At 33.5% G+C, this 22,203-nt stretch overlaps 3 protein-coding genes across 3 annotated transcripts in view; 2 read left to right on the forward strand and 1 right to left on the reverse strand.

Moving 5' to 3' along the window:
* Positions 1-22,203, reverse strand: part of LOC144836177 (ciliogenesis and planar polarity effector 2-like) — a 78,960-nt gene that overhangs the window by 4,304 nt on the left and 52,453 nt on the right. The window lies entirely within an intron of this gene.
* Positions 28-4,638, forward strand: LOC144834988 (F-box only protein 42-like). Its single transcript, XM_078689994.1, has 5 exons — positions 28-180; positions 518-751; positions 1,388-1,661; positions 2,296-2,449; positions 3,453-4,638. Exons 1-5 carry the CDS (start codon positions 57-59, stop codon positions 4,158-4,160), a joined length of 1,494 nt encoding a protein of 497 aa, XP_078546120.1. The 5' UTR covers positions 28-56; the 3' UTR covers positions 4,161-4,638.
* On the forward strand, positions 14,409-20,765 carry LOC144834989 (spermidine synthase-like). The gene is made up of 8 exons (XM_078689996.1): positions 14,409-14,576; positions 15,840-15,960; positions 16,404-16,496; positions 16,832-16,985; positions 17,632-17,715; positions 18,863-19,008; positions 19,552-19,668; positions 20,219-20,765. Exons 1-8 carry the CDS (start codon positions 14,446-14,448, stop codon positions 20,231-20,233), a joined length of 861 nt encoding a protein of 286 aa, XP_078546122.1. The 5' UTR covers positions 14,409-14,445; the 3' UTR covers positions 20,234-20,765.

The following is a 22,203-nucleotide window of genomic DNA, read 5'->3' on the forward strand; positions in this document are numbered from 1 at the left end:
ATAAAAATACCCTTTACAACATGCCGAATTAATACTATCAAGTCAGTAGTATCAAAATGGAAGTAAGTCTTAATAATTTACCTGAAGAAATTCTTGAAAGAATTTTATGGTATCTTTCACCCTACAAAGAATGTGATGATGCTTCTAGGGTTTGTAAAGTATGGAACCGTCTCATTCGTGGTAAGTAAGAAGTGTAATTCGTTTCCCCTTCTCATCATTCATTCACTGAATTCAGTCATCTGACTTTCAGCAGTAGTTGAGTGCAGTGCTGGCCCTCTATCTAGCCTAGCTAGCTAGCTAAAGAGCCCAGAAAGGTAGGCCTAGGCTACTTTTTTGCTCTCTCTAATTCACTAAGGCAACATTCATAGTTTCCCCTACCATCATCTTGCTAGCTAGAAAGCACACAGTGACACAGTACACTGTATGTCCGGGTTACTAGACGATGTCAATGATAAACATTATTAACAATGTTTTTATTTCAATTTATTTAACTTTTTTATTGAATTTTTTTTTTTAGGCATACAGCAACGTAGATACCATATATTTAAAAGCAATACACAAGATGGTAAAATACGCTGGAGTCACAAACAGTGCCCTCAAACACCAGTGACAGCTCGGCACTCACACAGTGCTTGTTACGTAGATGGCAGTATGTACATTTTTGGTGGAAGTTCTGTGTCAGAAACGACATTTAATGATATTTGGAAGTTGGACCTGACAAGTAGAAAGTGGTCACGTGTTATAGCATCAGGTCATAAGACAATTTTGTTTTCTAATGCGCAATAACATAATGCATATTGTCAATTGTACGACGCACCTCTCCCGGGCGTTGTATTATGCATCATACAATTGATATTTGACAAGTGCATGAATGTTTAAATATCATATCAACCTATTCTCAGGATTATTGTCCCCAAATTTTGATATTTGACCTTGACCTTTGACCCTGACGACCTAACAAATGCAAATTTGTTCTTCCCCTTACCGAGCTGCACCCACTCACCAAGTTTGAAGACCGTGCGACTCCTAGTCTTTAAATAAACCCAGACAGCCAGACATAGATTTTATGTAATAAATATAGTAAGATTAAACATTGTAAATAACAAAATATAAATCATCATGATTGAATTGATTGAATCTATTTTTTCTGTCTGGTTTTGTATCATAAATTTGTCATATTCTATTTTAAATACTTTTTTATGTGAATGGTATAATGAACAGTAAATAACATTAAACTAAATTAATGTTTAAAATACCGTATTTATTTTGAATAAATGCCCGAGCGTTTATTGTTCAGGAGGGTTTTTAAGTGGGCGTTTATTCAAAATGATGTTCTATGTTAACTAAATACACAACATGATTTTTATTGAGTATCTTTTTTGTTCAGGTAGTGGTCCTCGATCCATGCCCTCTCCAAGAGCGTCGGCATCTATGGTTTACTACAACGGTTCATTGATCGTGTTTGGTGGATGGGCACCCCCACTGCCGTCACCGTTATATCCAGCTCCACGATTCTATAATGAGCTGCATGTTTATAGCATGTCGTTAAACCAGTGGACAGCAATCACAACATCATTGACACCTCCCCCTATGGCTGGACATCGAGCGACAGTTATCAAAAATAAAATGATCATATTTGGTGGATGGCAGGTTCACGAAAGGTTAGATTTGGGATAGTTTTTTAGAATAAAATCGTTCAATTAATTACAATTTTAGCTGTCAGAATGGCTTATTCTACTCTTGATGCATACTTTAAGAAAAGTAGAGGAAGGCATTCTGTATGCAGTGGCGTAACGGCTATGAGCGCTCACTGGCTAAACCCAGGGACCCTGGAGCTTATGGAAGCCCATGAGCAGTGACCAGAGGAAAAAACAGGCATTAAAATATGCTGAAAAGGCTAAAAATGCCCGAGGCCTCCAGCATTGGAACTTGGAGGGCCATTAAGGTTTCCTAAACCAGGGGCCTCAGGCTCTGCGTTACGCAACTGTCTGTATGTCAAGCACTAACTTCCCTGCCTTAAATTAATTGAACTCAAAATCTTTGACCTAGTATAGCACTCAACCTTAACTTATGACCTATGACCCATGAACCTAATCTTTGTCTGACTGCATACATTTTCGTTCATTAAACTATTTTTATAGGGTAGGTCTGTCTTTAAAATTCATGTTTGTGACCCCATCGGACATTAATGTAACTTGTTTTTGGAAACCTATTAAGGGGACACTTTGTTGGGTCCTAAAAGTGGTAGTGTACTCTTATCATTTAAAATTAACAATTGTCATTTTCCTATAATAGAAGCAATGATATTTGGGTGCTAAGTATGGACACAATGGAATGGCACAAACAAGCAGCCAATAAAACAAAGCCACTAGAAAGATCCGGCCATGGTCAAGTAAAGATTAATGACCAACACTTACTGGTCATTGGAGGCTGGGGAAAGAATGGAATGGTCAGTATTAATGGTCACTGTTTAAAAAATATCTGCTCATCCCAATTACATTCTATTGAAGCATATGGACATGGACATTACTTTAGATTCAAACAAAATAAAATGGCTTTGAAACCGGACAATGGATTGATTCGACACTTTAGTATGTAGATCCTGTTGAGTGTTTTTGTTTCCAGAGGCGGATCCAGCATTATAGATTAGTGGGGCTAAATATTTCATAAATGATAAAAACGGTCTGTCAGGTTGCAGAAAACTAAAGTTTTTTTTATTTTATTATGGCTGTTAAATTTTAGGGGGCTTAAGCCTGTTTAGCCCCCGCCTAAATCTGCGCCTGGTTGCCATGTAATTCCAAAGATTAACTTTTTCTCGACACCTACCATTATTATATAGATTTTCGAACTAATGTTCTCAACATATGTTATATTGTTGTTACATACCTCAAATTTTTAACATCAGTTCTGAAATCGATATAATTATTATATTCATACAAACACAAATGAACTTGATGCTAACCTTCTATTTTTTAAGTATCGTGATCCTCACTATGTTTTTGATTTATAGTAAATCAACATTGCATTGCTGCAGCTTGTCTATTGTTTTTTCTCAGGAAATTACAGAGGTCGACACAAATAGTCTTAACCTTAAACCTAGGTTCATCCCAAATTTAGAACTGTGTTGAAATATGAGTAAAATTGTTCTTAAGCTCTGTCTTCACTTATCAAATTAGTTTGACAAAAACAGTGTAATATGTTTAAATATGGTAGTGATATGCTTAAATATGGTAGTGATATGACATCATCATGTCCATATATAGACACATCACATTTTTTTGTCTAATAGTGTAGACAGAGCTTCAACTTGCAGTGAGCATAGGTTATTTCTTCCCAATTCTACTATGAAATATGTTGAAATAACACTAATAAATTGGGACAGATTTGATTAGCCCCTCCAACTGCACCCCCACTTAGACCCACAGGCTTACAACATCTTTGTTTTATTTCAGTTGTGTGATGATATCTGGCTCCTACACATGGATCCTTCACTACCATGGGATTGGATGCCAATAAAGATCGAAAACGCTACCAAATCGCCACCAGAGATTTGGTGCCATCCCGTTGTGAAAGTCGGTGATGCAGTGGTAGTGTACAGTCGCAGTAAAAGACCACAGTACAAACACCACACACCGGAAATGTCTTCTATGAGAACTGGTCCTCGTCCAGTTACTGAGTTCAGAGGAGAATCTGTTGCAGGCTCGAATAACATTGATAATTGCGTAAATGGTGTTCGTGGAAGTTTACAGAAGAACACTTTAAGTAATGCTTATGTAAAAGATAGATTTTCAAAAGGAAATCAACAGTCTGGTGAGTTACAAGACTTTCCAGGTTTGAAATGTAACTGCAAGTGGCCAACAAAACTGAAGACGAAACCGACAGTCACAGCAAAGTCACCTCTGCAGTTGTACATTCTAGACATATCAAAAGTGTTAACAGATCACATTGTGAACTGGCAAATAGCTGCGCAAAACGGTTACGATGTTGACGATCAAATAATCAAGTCTTTTCCATTGGATCATAGACCACCACCGGAACGAATTTCATTTTATTCAGTTGTTTTAGGACAAGCGGAAATGGTGATGTTTGGTGGCGCCGTTTTGGACCCTGAAGTGGGACGAAGGACTACAGCAGTGAATTCTGCACATTTTGCATGTTGATGTTTTAACTTATTGTACTGTGGTATCATGAACATAGTGCTATGTCCACCCCTTGAAAAAAATGGAATGATCCATCTTCATTCATTTTACCTTTTTGCTGATCGTATTTCATAGAGTTGATGATTAAAAGCAAGCGAGGAAACGACATTGCATGTTGCATTTTGGGATACTTTATGAATGTCAGCTGTACATAATAAAATCAAATTTCCAAATGGTGTTTTTAAGTGATGTTGCAAACCATTGCAAAATATTCATTGAAGATGAATGAAAAATTAGCATTCGATTCATTGGGAAAAAATGCCTTGCTGTAATGTAAGGAAGTTCGCTCTATCCTCTGCATGCACTGAAATACATTACTGTTTATACAGTATAAACTAAGAGCTATATTTGTAGCAAGACTGCAATACATTACTGTTTATGAAAACTAAAGAGCTAAATTTGTAACAAATAAATGTTTATTTATGTGTTGTTATTTGTACGCATTTTTGGTTTTCAAATTACTTTTTTTTTACTTACTTTTTGACACAAAATATTTGAGGCAAAGATGCCATGGCTCATCCACAAGAGAACCATGGACAAAGCCTATTAGTTATTAGGTTATATGCATTATCATGCATATAACTATTTTGTCCGTCAATTATCTTGATATCAGTTTCATCTAGCTAAGTCAATTTTATGACCAGGAATCGATGTGGTTATGTTTTCACGGGGCGCAATCAAAAATTACGCGGTCTACGCACGATTTAACGAAATCACATTTGTAATCATATCTTTACAAGCATGAATCACAATTAAACAAAATTTGGTAGTCATAAATTTCAGGTCATTTTTCATCAAATATAGCAATACAATTACGTGTGTAGCGCATATAACGCATGCGTACGCGCGCTTAAAATTTTCACAAAATTGTCACAATTTATTTTCGATGAAATTAGAGTACGTTTCAGGCAATTTTAAGTCTTTAAAAAATTGCCATGAGTGCGCAGATTATTGCACGCGCACTGCGCGTTAAACGTTAATATGCACTCTTTTTTCTCGATTTCTGTTTTACAACCTTTCTTTAATAATATCATCATATTTGATTCACTTTTCAACTCGAAATTGCGTTATGGCCAATTTACACAGAAAAGCGGTAACGGTAATACAAATATAGAATCTTATTCCTTATGACCATTTACACACAACGCGGATCGGAGGGGCGGTTTCCGCTCAGGATAGATACAGATTCTACGTGGGACAAGTTGTTTACCGCTTACCCGGTTACCGCTCGTCTGTGTAAATTGGCCTTTATACGAGCACGTCAGAAATGACCGTCTACGCACGTGTAAGTTAACAAAATGGTGAAAATATGCTAAATTTTAAAATTAATATAGATCGTCAGGATGCTCGGAAACACCTATTTTGCATTTCATTTTCTTAAAATATGTATGGTTTATTATGAAATTAAAAGAACAAAAGTTGATTAAGTCATCATTAATTGCATACTCAATTTAAACAAATTAATTTCGACGATAAAACGAACTATGACATTTTCTTGGGCCGAAATAACAAACTTAACATTAACTTTATTCTTTAAAATCTTCATATATTAAAGTTAAAAGTATATACTTTGACAGTGCGTCATTTTTTTAAATCTTTAAAGATGTCATCATAGTAAAAAATTATAATTCATTGCGGTATACAATAATCTATACTGTATCTGCGCGCACCAAAGTTGTTACTGCATAGTAAATACACGGAGGAATCTTTCTTAAACTTTTAGTCAGTTGTGTGTGGCTTGGTGGTCTGTGCTCGTATCTAGCAGCACTCAAGGTACCGAGATCGAGTCCACCTTTGGAAACGAAACGAAATAAGATTTTTTTTATTATCCGTATTATTTGTTCAATTTTATTTCTTAGTGTATAGATTATACAAATAAAAAAGTAACTTATGCCTATGTCTTCATTATTATGTAACAAATGTGGTTTATGATATTATACACAGAGTTATCTTTGATCGGATTGTGATTCCGGCTATTGTATTTGCGTTAGCAAGATCCTATCATATAATATTATAAATATAAATATATATATAAATATATTAAAAATCAATCAATCAATATATCTTTTAAAAATCAATTATCTTTATTTAAATCAATGCATATAACCTATAATTCGTCATAGTGACGAATTAAATCTTATTAAACTTACTTCTCCTGAGAGCTTTATATCATATTAATTTAATGTTTTTGTCATGCAATCCTTCCAACAATATATAATACGTACTTTTTATATATAAAATTATTTTTGATATTTTCACACTCTATAAGTGGCCTACATCCGTGACAGCACAAATGTGTGGTATAGTGCATGTACAAGATGCGTGATGCTGTTAGCCATCTTGGTACCAGTTTGGTTACCAATGATGTTGACACCAGTCTACCACGATGAGGTAGCATCTCCGACTTCAGACTGGGATGTTTTTTTTTTTTGTTTTTTTTTGTTTTTTTTTTTGTTTAGTTTTTGTTTTTTTGTTAAATTCCTTATCGAGCTAAAACTTATATTAACTTAAATAAGTTAAGATTATTAAACAAATTACTTATTTCAATTATTTACTATACAATAATTATAGGCTTAAAACCTATTATATACGAAATTAATAAGGGAAAATATTTTAATAGGCCTAATTACAATATTATTTTTTGTTTTTTTTTTATTATTTCTTACTAACTAAATCAACTTACGATACCATTTTTAAAATTAAAATTTATTATTAAAATATAGGCCTAAACTGGTAAAAAAAATTCTTACTAACTAAAAACTTATATCAACTAAATATCATTAACAATTTTTTTGAAAACTAATTCAATAATGTTGTTTTTGTTTTTTTCCTCTTTTTTTGTATTGCTTACTAACTAAAAACTTAGATTAATTTAATAACGGGAATATTACTGAAATAAATTACTTATTTTAATCATTATTATCAATAATCTATTTTATTATTGGTATTATTAATATCCTCCTTAGAGTTTTTTTTCCATTATAATGTTACAATAGCAATATTGTTTTTAATCACATTACTTATCTTACTTTGTTTTTCTTAAGTACAAGTGCTGCAGTAATGTACATTTTTAAAACGTTATTTTATATACTAATACCTTACATAGTACTTAGATATTGCACATCTTAGACTAATCTATTTAGTTTAAGTTTTCTTTAATCAATGTAATCGTCTTAACATTCCTATAACTATATTCTAGATCTAATCCCTTAGTCTTAACGTAAATGGTTACTTAAATTATGTTTTAAATTATCTTAATTTGTTTAAAAACTATCGTCATTATTCTCAAAATAGAATGAGTCTTGTAATTCAAGTTTCTCAAGAATTGCGTTAATTATTAAGTAAGCTATTGCTGATGGCTTTACTGTTGTAAGAGATATTTTATTTGTAATCAAATATTTGACAGATTCGTGTCTCACTCTTTCTATTCTACGTTTGTTGTTGTTGGTTGTAGCTTTACTGATAGCAATATCGCAATAAATGTGAACAAAATCAAGACAAGTGACACTATTGATATTAAAGTTTACAATCTGTAATATTTTAAATTCTATTTGGGCAATTTTTTTAGGATTAAAGAAGCCAAGATTCCGGAGGCGGTCACAAGCATAATAGTCAGGTTCCTCATGTATGAAAATAGGGGTTCCGTAGGATTTTAATGCCCAAAGTGAGATTTCACTTGATTTTACTTTATTATGGTGCTAGGATACCAAAAATGCTAGGTAACACATTTTCACGATCCCGTAACCATGGTAACAGCCCCAAATTCAAAATGGCGACCAAATGGCCATATCTCCATAACCCTTTGGTCTAATGACAAGATATTTGTATCAAAATACTCGGAATCAATATATTTATATTCGTTGTAATAGAACATTTTTACTAAATGCAACCGGAAATGCTATTTTTCTGTACTATTGACCCTTGACCTTGACTCGTACTGTATCTTAAAAACTGCTGGTCATAGAAATTTTTAAATGGTCTCAAATTGCTCAGACCATATATATTTATATTTATTGTAATGCAATATTTTGTTAAAAAATGTCCGGAAGCAAAGTTATTGACCTTTGACATAGAGAATAGCTTACAAGGATTTTTATTCAGTAGTCTCTGGTCATATCTCCATAACCCTTTGGTCTATTGACAAGATATTGGTATCAAAATACTCGGAATAAATATATTTATATTCGTTGTAATAGAAAATTTTTACTAAATGTAACCGGAAATTCTATTTTCTTTACTAGTGACCCTTGACCTTGAATCGCACTGTATCTAAAAAACGGCTGGTCATGGAAATTTAAAAATGGTCTCAAATTGCTCAGACCATACATATTTATATTTATTGTAATGTAATATTTTGTGCGAAAATGACCGGAAGTAAAGTTATTCACCATTGACATAGAGGATAGCTTTACATTACAAGGATGGATAAATATTGGTCAGATGTTTTGGCCCTACTCTGACGTAATTTTCACTTTTAATAAGAATACATCATTACTTAAGTAATGTGGGATGCCAACAACCTCCAGGTCACTAGCTGGCGTTCACTAGGATAATTATGTTATGCATTCAGTTCTTTTCTAAACTCACATTTTCAAATATTGTTTTCAATTGCCACTTTGAACCTCTATAAACGTATTAATTGAAGATTTCTGATTTGGCTAAAAGTAGTAAATGTCAGAGTGAGATTTGAGACTTGATGGTAATTATAACCTATATTATTAGGAAGGTATCTTGCAGATTTGTTTTGCCCGTTACTAGTTTTCATTTATATGCTCGTCTTATTGCCATCAAATCATTCGTAAGTACCTTGACAAAACATCAACTGAACGTCTTGTTCATGCTTTTGTTTCATCTCGTCTTGACTGTCATAACTCGCTTCTGTACGGCCTACCAACTTCTTATCTGTCTCCTCTTCAACGAATCCAAAATTCCGCCGCAAGACTTATCACTGGCACTAAACGACATGAACATATTTCTCCCGTTTTTCGTGACTTACACTGGTTGCCTGTAGTTCAGCGCATTCGTTTTAAAATCCTGTTGCTGACATATAAGGCCATCAACGGATGTGCTCCAGCCTACATATGTGACATCATTACTCCGTCAACCAACTCTTCGCTTCGTTCATCCTGCAGACTTTTTCTCAAACCTGGACCCCGTTCCAGAACTCGGTTTTACGGTGATCGTGCTTTTGCTGTCGCAGCCCCAAAACTCTGGAACACTCTACCCCTCGAAATACGCTCATCAAAATCTGTAATCACATTTAAAACTAAACTCAAAACTCATCTCTTCAGAGAAGCATAATCACACGCTACTACTTGCACATATCTTGGAAAACACAGCGCTTTGAAACCTTTGTCTCTTGCGCTTTATAAATGTTATTTATTATTATTATTATTATTATCAACAACAAATGAACCAGCTTGGTTTGATGTAGATGACCCAATAACAGTGAATAAAAGATTGTAATTAATTTAAATGTAAAGAAAAAAAAATCTGTATTTAAATAGTGCTCTCTTCCCCGATCAGGCTCTAGAACAGAAGGAAACAGTTAAAATGGGTTGGTGGTCTTGTTGGCATTACTTAAAATGAGGAAATCAAACTAGATATACCATCAAACTCACTCTTCAACACAAAACACAGTAAATCATTCAATATTTCATCAAAATACTGTACATTCATAACAAAATAAACACCTTTTTTAACATTGTCTTAATAATTGCAAAAGAAGTCAAGAAATATATCTTAAACAGAGATAATAAAAAAATGAGTTGTCGAGCTTTTTAAAGTTTGTGAGCAAAGTCTGGTTGACTCCCTGAAAAGAAAATGAAACTAAAAACATTTAGTAGCTTGAAGGAGATAAAATCATAAGATACTGTAAACATCAAAAACCTCTTGGTCACTTTTGTTCCTTGGCTTGGCGATAATGACAAAATGGCAGTCAATGTTGCTTGCTTCTCATATCGCTAAAACATCTAAGAACCAAGGAACGTCTAACCACATAATAATGTATGGCCGGCAGCAGTTTAATGTATGAGAAACCTCCATATATGAAAATGTTTCAAGAAGAACAAGCATTAAAGGTACAAAAGTTGAAGAATCAACCACTCTCACTCCTTGACTGTCTTAATGGCAACGAGGATGCTGACACAATAAATGCATGGTATTGATGTAATTAAAGATGTTTTAATCCAATTTTGGAGCTCCAGTTTCTTATCAGGAAAATTGTAAAAGTATAGCAATTAACATTTCAGGAAAAGTGCAGGAAGAATCAATTTGACTACGTCATTTTAGTGAAGGGTGGATGGGAGGAAAATGAATACAGTGCAATGAATTTCTGCTGTAATTTTTACTATTGTCCAAAGTTGTTTACATAGATAAATGTGCTTACTTACACTATAAAGTATATAGGCCTCCTATTTATAAAATATATAAAAACTAATTATGTGAATTATAAATTAAATAATCGAATGATAATAATACGTATAAACTCATTTTTTAATTGCCGATACATGCTCAAATAGATAAATGCTTATACATAAAGTTGATGTTTATTAGGTCAATGGTCAATAACTTTACTTCCGGTCATTTTCTAACAAAATGTTACATTAAAATAAATATAAATATGTATGGTCTGAGCAATTTGAGACCATTTTTAAATTTCTATAATCAGCCGTTTTTTAGATACAGTGCGAGTCAAGGTCAAGGGTCAATAGTGCAGAAAAATAACATTACCGGTTACATTTAGTAAAAATGTTCTATTACAACGAATATAAATATATTGATTCCGAGTATTTTGATACCAATATCTTGTCAATAGACCAAAGGGTTATGGAGATATGACCAGAGACTACTGAATAAAAATCCTTGTAAGCTATTCTCTATGTCAAAGGTCAATAACTTTGCTTCCGGACATTTTTTTTACAAAATATTGCATTACAATAAATATAAATATATAAGGTCTGAGCAATTTGAGGCCATTTTTAAATTTCTATGACCAGCCGTTTTTAAGATACAGTACGAGTCAAGGTCAAGGGTCAATAGTACAGAAAAATAGCATTTCCGGTTGCATTTAGTAAAAATGTTTTATTACAACGAATATAAATATATATATTCCGAGTATTTTGATACCAATATCTTGTCATTAGACCAAAGGGTTATGGAGATATGGCCATTTGGTCGCCATTTTGAATTTGGGGCTGTTACCATGGTTACGGGATCGTGAAAATTTGTTACCTAGCATTTTTGGTATCCTAGCACTATAATAAAGTGAAATCAAGTGAAATCTCACTTTGGGCATTAAAATCCTACGGAAATACACGAGGACCCTGACTATAAGGGATGATGTGTTTAGATTGGTATCGTTCAGCACATTTCAATGCAAGGCAAAATGATGCAATTGCCAATTCTTCGAGATCTCCAAGTTTAAATGCTGTGTTATCACAGCTTAGTACATTTTCTATAATCGTTAGGCTACGATGTACAATATCATAATCGATTATGTATTCATAACGTATGAGTTCAGATCGAATATTACATAAAAATTCTACCATATGATCTTTGACTGATTGTGATTCAAAATGTGCCCATGGATTTTTAGATATTTTTTCACGATTAATTAATGAATTAAAATATTCTTTATTAGATTCAAGTTCAAAATTTTCATTTGAAATGTCGTTAGAATTGTTATCACTACTACCTGGAAAATGAAACAAAACATCACCATTTCCTACTACTACAACAGTGCTACTATTACTACTACTAGATGTTTCTCCTATGCTGCTACTGCCACTGCTGTTGCTACTAATACTACTAGTACTGCCACCACTACTGCTACTACTGCTATTGGGCATAGTGCTACTACTACTACTACTACTACTACTACTACTACTACTACTACTACTACTACTACTGCTGCTGCTGCTGCTGCTGCTGCTGCTGCTGCTGCTGCTGCTGCTACTGCTGCTGCTGCTGCTACTGCTGCTGCTGCTGCTGCTGCTGCTGCTGCTGCTGCTACTACTACTACTACTACTACTACTACTACTACTACTACTACTACTACTACTACTACTGCTACTACTACTGCTACTACTATCAGCTTCACTGCTACTACTAATAATGATGTCACTATCACTACTCCTATCACTACTTATTATGATAGGCATATCATTTGTATTTGGAGACATTTGGTCTTCACTAAGCCAACTACTACTATCACTGCTGCTACTAATAATGATGTCACTATCACTGCTACAATCACTACTTATTATGATAGGCATATTATTTGTATTTGGAGACAGCATTTGGTCTTCACTAGGCCAACTACTACTATCACTATCACTGCTGCTACTAATAATGATGTCACTATCACTACTCCTAGCACTACTTATTATGATAGGCATATCATTTGTATTTGGAGACAAAATTTGGTCGTCACTAGTAGGCCTATTTAATTTATGATTAAAATGACAATAATTGATATCAGCTGATTTGTTTTCCGTTTTTATAAGTGTATCTAATTCGTGTAACTTACAAGTTGGGTTAACATTAGCGTTTCTTCTGACATAAGGACACCCCCTGTTTCTAGGCCTAGCCCGTCTATTCCTCACCTGGAGGAACCTAGCGTACTTAGCGGCGGGATACCCATTTGATCTCATCGCATTCTGGGCTTCTTCTAAAGAAGCATTATATCTTCTTTTAAATATCAACTTTGCCATAGCAGATGATGTAAGTATAGCAAACGTAATAGGAAATAGATGTATAGTATTTCCAAACTGAATTGCACAGTAAAAGCGGTTTTATTTCGTTCTAATGAAGAGCAATTTGAAATCACTGTTCATCGATTGAAAGAATTTTTCATTCTGACTTAAATTTGGAATAGTCGTTAGTTATTTTCGAATATTTGATGACGTAACAATGGTTACGCTGTTCTATTGTAAGCGCGGTGAGCGCACTAACTAGCCAATTGAATACCACTATGTTACTACAGTAGCTCTTGGAAACTATATCTCTTAAATGCGCGCACTACACAGCGTCATTATACATTGATTAGAAAGAGGGAGATTTTTAGACTGGACAAACCAAAATTGTTCTTTAAATAAAAACCAATAGTTCAACATTGGTTCATGTTGATATATTATTAGGTTATATGCATTAGCATGCATAACCTTATTGATTCTGTCAGAATCTTTGTTAATTTATTCTTTCCTTAACACTATTTTGTCCTTCAATTATCTTGATATCAGTTTCATCTAGCTTAAGCCCGGCGCACACTAGAGCTTCCGGCTGAGCCAACTGGCACGAGTAACACTTGGCTCACAGTGTGCGCCGGGCTTAAGTCAATTTTTCAGAGTATATTCTTTATGGCCAGGAATCGATGTGGTTATGTTTTCACGGTGCACAATCAAAAATTACGCGGTCTGCGCACGATTTAACGAAATCACGTTTGTAATCATATCTTCACAAGCATGAATCACAATTAAACAAAATTTGGTACTCATAAATTTCAGGTCATATTTCATCATATGGCAATACAATTACGTGTGTAGCGCATATAACGCATGCGTACGGGCGCTTAAAATTTCCAAAATTGTCAAAATTTATTTTCGATGAAATTAGTGTAGGCCAGGAAATTTTATGCCTTTAAGCCACGTTAATGTGGCACTCTTTTTGCCCGATTTCTGTTTTACAACCTTTTTTTAATAATGTCATCATATTTGATTCACTTTTCAACTCGAAATTGCGTTATACGAGCACGTCAAATAGGGCAGTCAGTTTTTCAACTCATGAACTATTCTCACCATCCAACCTCATAAACATTCATTATTTGTATACTATTATTACACATTTACAATATTATATTATCCAAACATATGATTTTGCACACAAAGAGTTTATTAATTTATAATAGAGTGCTGTTGAATTGCAACAAATAATATAAGTTCAGAGTTCAAGAGATGAAAATACTGGTTGCTGTTTATTTTTCAGTAGGTTATAAAGCACACAAGGAAATTATTGTACTTTATTGGTATTACTGCGATAATATATTAAGAAATTTAAAAATAAATTCAATGTTATAAAATGAATTAGCATTCATCACTTGCCAAAATATAAAAAGTTTTTTGATTATAAATCATTGGTGGCGCTAGACTCGCAACTTACACGTGTTTTTGTGTGTAGGCTTTTGGTGTTTTAAATTTTAAACACCGTATTTATCGGCGATCGAGTGGTTATTCTTTATTAAAAAGAGATGGACCTAATTAGAAACGGGTGGTTCAGTGAAATAAAGTCATTGTGGCCTGGTCAATGTATGTCACTTGAAGTAGAAGAAGTTTTGCTGCATGAAAAGTCAAAGTATCAAGATGTTATGGTCTTCAAAAGGTAGGCTAGCTAGGCCTAGGTTGCGATATCACAGACACACACGTTGATGCAACGATTGACGGGACTTGACTGGGTGGTGGCGGTAGTGACTGATTGGTTGTAGGCGGTATGGTGCCTCTAGATCCTAGGTCCTTATCTTGCCACACTGTACATACTGGCTGGGTGTTTTATTTAAACAAATTTGATATGGTAACTGTCAGTGTCATGTAAAACAATTACCGTAATTAATATCAAGAAGTGAAACATACTGTAAAAATTGTGTAAAAATGCTTGTTTAAATTGTAGACCATGTCATTGTCAATCAATGAATTCTATTACATGAAAAATGTGTTGTAATAGTAATGTGTCTGCATGTGTCAGGGCGTTTATTTGAGGGGAGAGTTTATTCCAAATATGTTCTATTATGGAGGATGCGTTTATTTAAAGCAGGGCGTTTATTCAAATAAATATGGTATGTTTAATAAATAACTGTATGAAAAGTAATAGTTAAATGTGGGTGTTATGGAGAAATAAACTCTTTTTTGGTCTTAATTGACTAAATAAATCAATGACAATAATTATTTCCATTGATGTACAAAATCAACTACGAAAAAATCTTTTAAAACAACAAGCCTTTACAATTTTATGTTTAGTTTAACAAGTCCACTATTCAATATCTCTGCCATATGGCATTTTCTATCAATAATTCTAAATAATAGTTAACTAAGTGAGTGGAGCTGTAGCTTGGTGGTTAACATGCTTACAATCCCAAGAACCTAGTGCCAGGGGTGGAACTCGCTACTCTTTCAACTCTACACCTCAATTTAGACTTTAAATTAGTTTAAGCACGATAAATTATAGAATAGTTTATCATTCTGTAATTCATGGTGAGTTGATTGCTGTTGGATCTTTGCGATCTAGTTCACAGTCATACTCTGTCATTCCATCGATCCATCAATAGAGAATTATGGCTTTTGTTCCTTTTCGTGTGTCTCTGCCACCCTTTGGCGATCTCTATCCATCGGGCTACTCCAATCGTTTTTTTAACGACTGCTCTGAAAACTGACCTTTTTAACTCTTTTCTCTTACTTTTCGCTTTCGGAAATTTTATCCATATCAACAAACGTACAAACAGAAAAATAAAAAAGAAAATTTGCATACTCTAAGCTTAAATATATAGGATACTTCTCCTACTACAATACATTTTTGAGCTATATTAGCCCCATTTATTATTATTAAATAAAAACAAATATGTTTTAATGAATTATTTTAAAATATTTTCAGTAAAACATATGGCAATGTTTTAGTGCTTGATGGCGTCATACAATGTACAGAACGGGATGAATTTAGTTACCAAGAGATGATAGCTCATTTACCACTAAATTCCCATCCAAATCCTAAAAAGGTATGTGTTCTAGTTTATTTATTATTCAGTTTTCTGTAATGCACTGTGCGTGGTTAACAAAATATTTGTGCTGTAAAGGCTTTAAGATCCTCTGCTATAACCCCACCCCCTAGAACATGAAATTGGGCCAACTTTGGGGTGGGCCTATACCCGGGGAAACCCTGGTTCAGGAATAGAGTAAGAAAATTTGACTAGCATGTGAGAGGCATGGATTTATATTCATCATACAGTATTACTTGTATAAAGATGCTTTACTATCATGTCCTCATCCTTCAGATGGGATGTAAAGCCATTGAACATGTGTGCATACAGCTATAAAGAGTAGGGAATTGTCTTTCAGTGAGCTGATCATAGTAGGTGCTGCACTGTGGATGCCGTAGATCTGTAGCCTAATCCGAATTTCCGAGGACAAGTATTAATCCATTTAACATTATCTTTTGTAGGTATTGGTTATAGGTGGTGGCGATGGGGGTGTCATACGAGAAATTCTAAAACATGGCTGTGTTGAAAGTATAACACAATGTGAAATAGATGAGGTAAGGCGTACCATATTTGACTAATTTTCCGAATACAGTAGTTTGATAATACCCTGTTATGGCTGGATTTCAGATATCATGGCTTGATCAACTCTGAAGTGGCCTATATCTGGTAGTGATTGGATTAGTTATTCTAACACAATCTCTGTGGTCTATTGGTTAAGTGGCTTGGCTTGGAAGCGAGGATCGGATGTTCAAATCAGACAAGAGAATGTTTTCCATGTATTCAGAATCAAATGTAAATTAATGTTTTATATCTTGTTTTTTTTATTTGTCTCTAAAATATACAATAAGCATAATTATTATTTTTTTGTATCTACGTGTATATTTTTCAGAAAGTTATTGAAGTTTCCAAAAAGTACTTCCCTGACATGTCCTGTGGTTATGGCAATCCAAAAGTGTATACATACATTGGAGACGGCTTTGAGTATATGAAGAAACATACAAATGAATTTGACGTTATCATTACGGATTCATCTGACCCTGATGGTAAAGCTTTAATAAAATTAGTTACTACAATAAAGTGCCCTCTATATAAGCCTGTAGCCAGGAATTTTAGAGTGGTGTTCGTTTTTTCACAAAAGGGGCAAAAATCGTCACAAGCTAAGCCAGTTATGATTATATACCTGCACCTTTCAATTCATGGCATCTGATTGGTTAATTAGTTATTGCCATGACCTTGAAACTATAGACTGGCTAAACTGCACATGTCTTCTTCAATACAATCAGATCCACACACGGTGGACTGGTCTAGAGACATACTATATACCCCTGACTTTGTCTCGGGATATAGTATAGTGCCCAGATCACCATGGGCTATATTTTTTACCGTGTCCCTCACAGCTCAGTAAATGATTGTATACTATTTTGCATTATTTCTGCTGCTGGTCTGTAGTTGAAAAGGGCACTTCTGCACTCACACTCTTTCCCCTCTCCTGGCTATGGACTTGCAATAGTTAATTTTGTTTATACTTTTTATGTAACTATCAGTAAAGCTAGCCAATACGTTTAATCCAAATGTAAACTACTACTAGATTGCACACCATGGTGGGCACAAGGTTAAAATCGAATATCTCGCAAATGCTCAATGTTAATACATTTTCAATAAAGTAGTTCCCTTATTTTTTTATTCCAGGTCCAGCAGAGGTATTATTTGAAGAAGAATATTTCAAATTAATGAAAGGTGCACTGAGAGAAGGTGGTATCATTTGCACTCAGGGTATGTGTATTTATATTTCTAGAATTCCTAGAAAACCAGCCAATACTGGATGTCTGTGGACCCATTCACCCTTAGGCTAAGGAAAACACCATTAAAATTAAAAAATCTGCTATCTAAGTGAATACAATTTAAGGGAAATACTTAAATATTTATTGAGTTAAGTAAAATACCTAATATTTAAGGGAAATCTCACTTAACTGTGATTGGTGAATTGATAGAGTTGACTGTAGAAAAATATGATAAAATAGAAAAATTTAAACAAAAATGTCTAAATTAATTGATTCCAAATATTGAGTGAATAAGCAAGTTTTTTGCATCATCATTATCATTGCTAGCCATGTTTAACCCACTGCAAAGTGTTGACATATCTAAGTTGACTCCTAACTTTTTAAATGCAAGCTTATGTCGACACGAAACCCAACTCAACTGAAAGAAACTAGTTACGCGAGATCGCTTATGACTTTTCGAGCAAATGAATTTAACTGAAAAGAACTAACTTATGTTGACTTTTTGTGCACCCTTCAGTTGAGGATGCGTTATTTCCCGAATGATCGTGAAATAAAGAAAGGAATGGGTTTACTAGCTCTCCTGGTCCCAACTAGTCATCCATTCATAGAAGCATTGATGAAAGCAAGCCTACCTGGTGGTGACTATAGAATGGTCCAGAGACAATGGCTATACTTTGGCTTTAGTTAATGGAAGATTGAAATGTTTTGTTAGAAATAGAGTATACGATGTTTGATTATGTTAGTTAAGTTGATATAAGTTCTGTGTTGACATAAGCTTGCCTTAAGGTGTGCCTTTTTCATCCATTGTTATACCAATTGCTTGGTAATTCCATGATGCCATCTTTTGATCTTCCTAAAGCCGGCGCACACTAGAGCTTTCGGCTGAGCCAACTGGCATGAGTAACACTGGACTCACAGTGTGCGCCGGGGAATTTGTGAGGAATCGGCCACGCGTGCCGCTGAGGAAAATATCTATCGTGTTTAATATTTTAGCTCACTAAAAAATTCCACTGCGCATGACATGTTCTGATTTATTATAATATGTTAGGGCGTGCCGTATAGCGTAGTAAGTAATTATCCAATCAGAAAATCGCGTACTGAATGTGTTAATTAATTTCTTGTATTTGTTTTATTTACAGGAGAATGCATCTGGCTTCACCTAGATTTAATTAAGAAAGTACACACGTTTTGCCAGTCATTATTTCCAGTTGTTGACTATGGTTACTGTACTATACCAACGTATCCTAGTGGTCAGATAGGTTTTATGCTGTGTAGTCAAAATCCAGTATGTATTATTTGTAATGTTTTATTTTATATTTTTAGGCCTAAACCTTGGCAAAAAAGTACAAATATTATTCATGTGATATGAGTACTTGCCAACCTAATCCTCGCTTTCAGACTTCTAGGCAGTGGTAGTTCAGATAGGCCTAGACTAGCCAACCAGGTTGGCATCAGAGCTTTTATGCAAGTCCATTGTGAAAAATTATTTGAAAAATTATTCAACTCCAAACAAACCTCTTTGATGTGTGATTCATGTCAGTTTACACCACCTTATCTGCTAAAAACGTACATTAAAGCTCTGTCTACACTATCAAACGTTATGTGACTAAAAAATGTAATGTGCCTATATATGGACACATTGATGTCATACCACTACCATATTTGAGCACATCACATTTTTTTTGTCAAACTAGTTTGATAGTGTAGATGGAGCTTAAGTAAGGAGTGTTTAAGTTATTGTAATATTTGTTATCTATATATTGCATAGAGACTTTGTATTGGTTAAATAAAATGATTAATAACATTAAAACATTAATTTACTTTAAAGGAAACAAATTTCAAAGTACCGGTACGTACGTGGAGTGAAGAGAAGAATCTTAACCTTAGATATTACAATGAAGATATACATAAAGCAGCTTTTGTTTTACCAGAATTTGCAAAAAAGGTAAGTTTTAAGCAATAAACATGATTTTTTTTCTTCATTTATTTATTTTTATTGTCACATCAATAAAGAACAACTGTGAAATAATATTTTTTTTTAAAAAGTGGAAAAATAAATAAAATAAATAATCACAATTCCATCATAAAACATGGTCATACTAAAAAATAGTTACAGTATTTTGAAAAAAAAAAACATTAAAAAGATATTTAAATTAAAATAAATATTTTTGACATAAAGAAAAGTAATTATACCGTGTACTTATGATGCTACTGTACTTCCATTTTCTTATTATTTCTATTTCATTAATAAAAAATAAATTGTTGAAAAAATAGAAAAATAAATTTATATACAAGGAATAAGTAAGGAAAAATATTCTAATTTTTTTTACCTTCACCGTTTATAAATTAATTTGTCATTATGTGACTATGTGGTTTAGAGTATCTAAGTTTATATTGTCAAGTATATAATTAAATAAAACTTGTATGTGTGTAGGTTTGTCATTTAAAATTGTTTCAAATTCTAGAAACTTTTTTTTGTTTTTTATTTTTTTCAGAAATTACAAGAATAATTAGAATAATCAAAATGTATTTATGCATAGAGAACCAGTACACGGATTAATATAGATTGATTCTAGCCCACCCCAACCCCCTTCTTTATTTTGCAAATGTAATCTCGAAAAGAAGTCCACCCAAGAGTCCTAAAAACGAAGCCGCCTATGGGTTTCTTTTCGAGGTTTTACAGTGATTGACTTATCAAGGTTTTACAATATGTTTTAGAGTATGAAAATTTACCATTAATATTTAAATAAAATTAAATTGGCTAGAGTGGGAACTGACAGTTGGTGGCTTATTTCACCATATGTAGGTGGGTTGGTTGGTTTGTATGACTAAGAAAATTAAAGCTAGTTTTCTATGGAGCTGATTGAATACACTGTATATCTTATTTTATTTGTATCTCCATTGATCTACGGTAGCCACAGATGAAAGAAAATCAACTTTGGGGTTGTGCTAGAAGTGGTGGTCAGTTTTTTCGTAATATGATTTTGGGATAATTTGGTTAATCAGAGTTATTGAAGATATAATAAATAACATAAAAACATCTGTCAATTGTGTTCAATTTAATATTGTTTTGAATGCGAATAACAACTTTTTGGGAGGCTTTTTTGTTTGAGGGGCGGATCGCTATAAGCGGTCTATAAACGGCATTAACCGGCTATAATTCGTGAGTAGTAGAAAAGTGCTTATTATAGATCGTGGTCTAACCTATAAGCGGTCTTTAAATATAAAGCCTACTTGTAGGAGTCTTAAAACAGTCTCAAACAATTAATAATACGTATGCAACAAAAAGATTTGCTAACAGGGGTCTATCTGATAAAGCCGGCTTTAATCGGGAAGTTAAGACCATCAGACTGTTTTATAGCAATCCTCCCTTTATTGTTCCTTAACAGGGGCAGATTTTTTAAACAGGGAAGCGCTAACACCATAATATTAATAGTCTGTCAAAAATATAAAATATTAGCTGTCAAAATGGGAGCTACCCCAATCATTCTACCCCAATCATTCTGCCCCCTGCTGAAGGTGTGTTCCCTCATTAAGTAAGGGTTATAATACTGTAGTTGTATGTTTAGCTAGACTCAAAAGTTAACTTTATTCGTTGCTTTTTCAATTTCGGCTTACTTATTACCAGGTACTACAATAAAACACCAGAACAAAAAACTATTGTCTTATATACACAATATATTTGAAAGAACTCTATAATGAAAGACAAAATAATAATTACACTACTGTACAACAATGTAAGTAAATGTACTTTTAAAATATTAATAAGCATAATACAGTAATTTTTAATATTTGAATTAGATAAATGTAGCACTCTGATTGCTTATTTGAGTACATTATATTCATTTTGTGAATAATGTTATAACTTAGACTTTGCATAATTTAGATAGCACTAAATAAATTAAAGTAGCACTGGGGCAGCAAATAAAAGATATTAAAAAAAAACCATACAAGAGCAAGATTGGACGATGTTCGGGCGGACATGGCACAATATTTAAAACAATAAAAAAAATGGGCTAATATTAATTGTATATAATTATATTAAAATTAAATTGTTTAAGAAAATGAAACACAGTATTAAGTGTAATTTGTATCTCTTGCACTAGCAATGGTTAAAAGATAATTTAAAAAACATAAAGGACCTTGAAGGCTAAAAAATATCTTAAATATATATTTATTATAGTAAATAAAAACTGTTTTTGTTAATGGTTAGGCCTAGCCCATCTATAAAGTGTAGATATGACCATCCATATACCTCTGGTCATTGAGAATAACACCAAAATCTTCACCACTAATTTGCATAAGCAGATGATGCATACCAGGCTAGCCTTCTCAAGCTAGTTAGTAGCAAGCAAACCAAGAGTGATTTAGAGTCTTCAACAGTGCATACAATAGCTTGGCCTAACTCTCTAGGTCCAATAGTTTGAGTATATGCCTTATATAAGAGTACATGCCTGATGCGGTAAGTTAATTACTTATT

This window comes from Antedon bifida, chromosome 2 (genome assembly GCF_963402885.1).
Source record: "Antedon bifida chromosome 2, ecAntBifi1.1, whole genome shotgun sequence".
Taxonomy (NCBI): Eukaryota; Metazoa; Echinodermata; class Crinoidea; order Comatulida; family Antedonidae; genus Antedon; species Antedon bifida.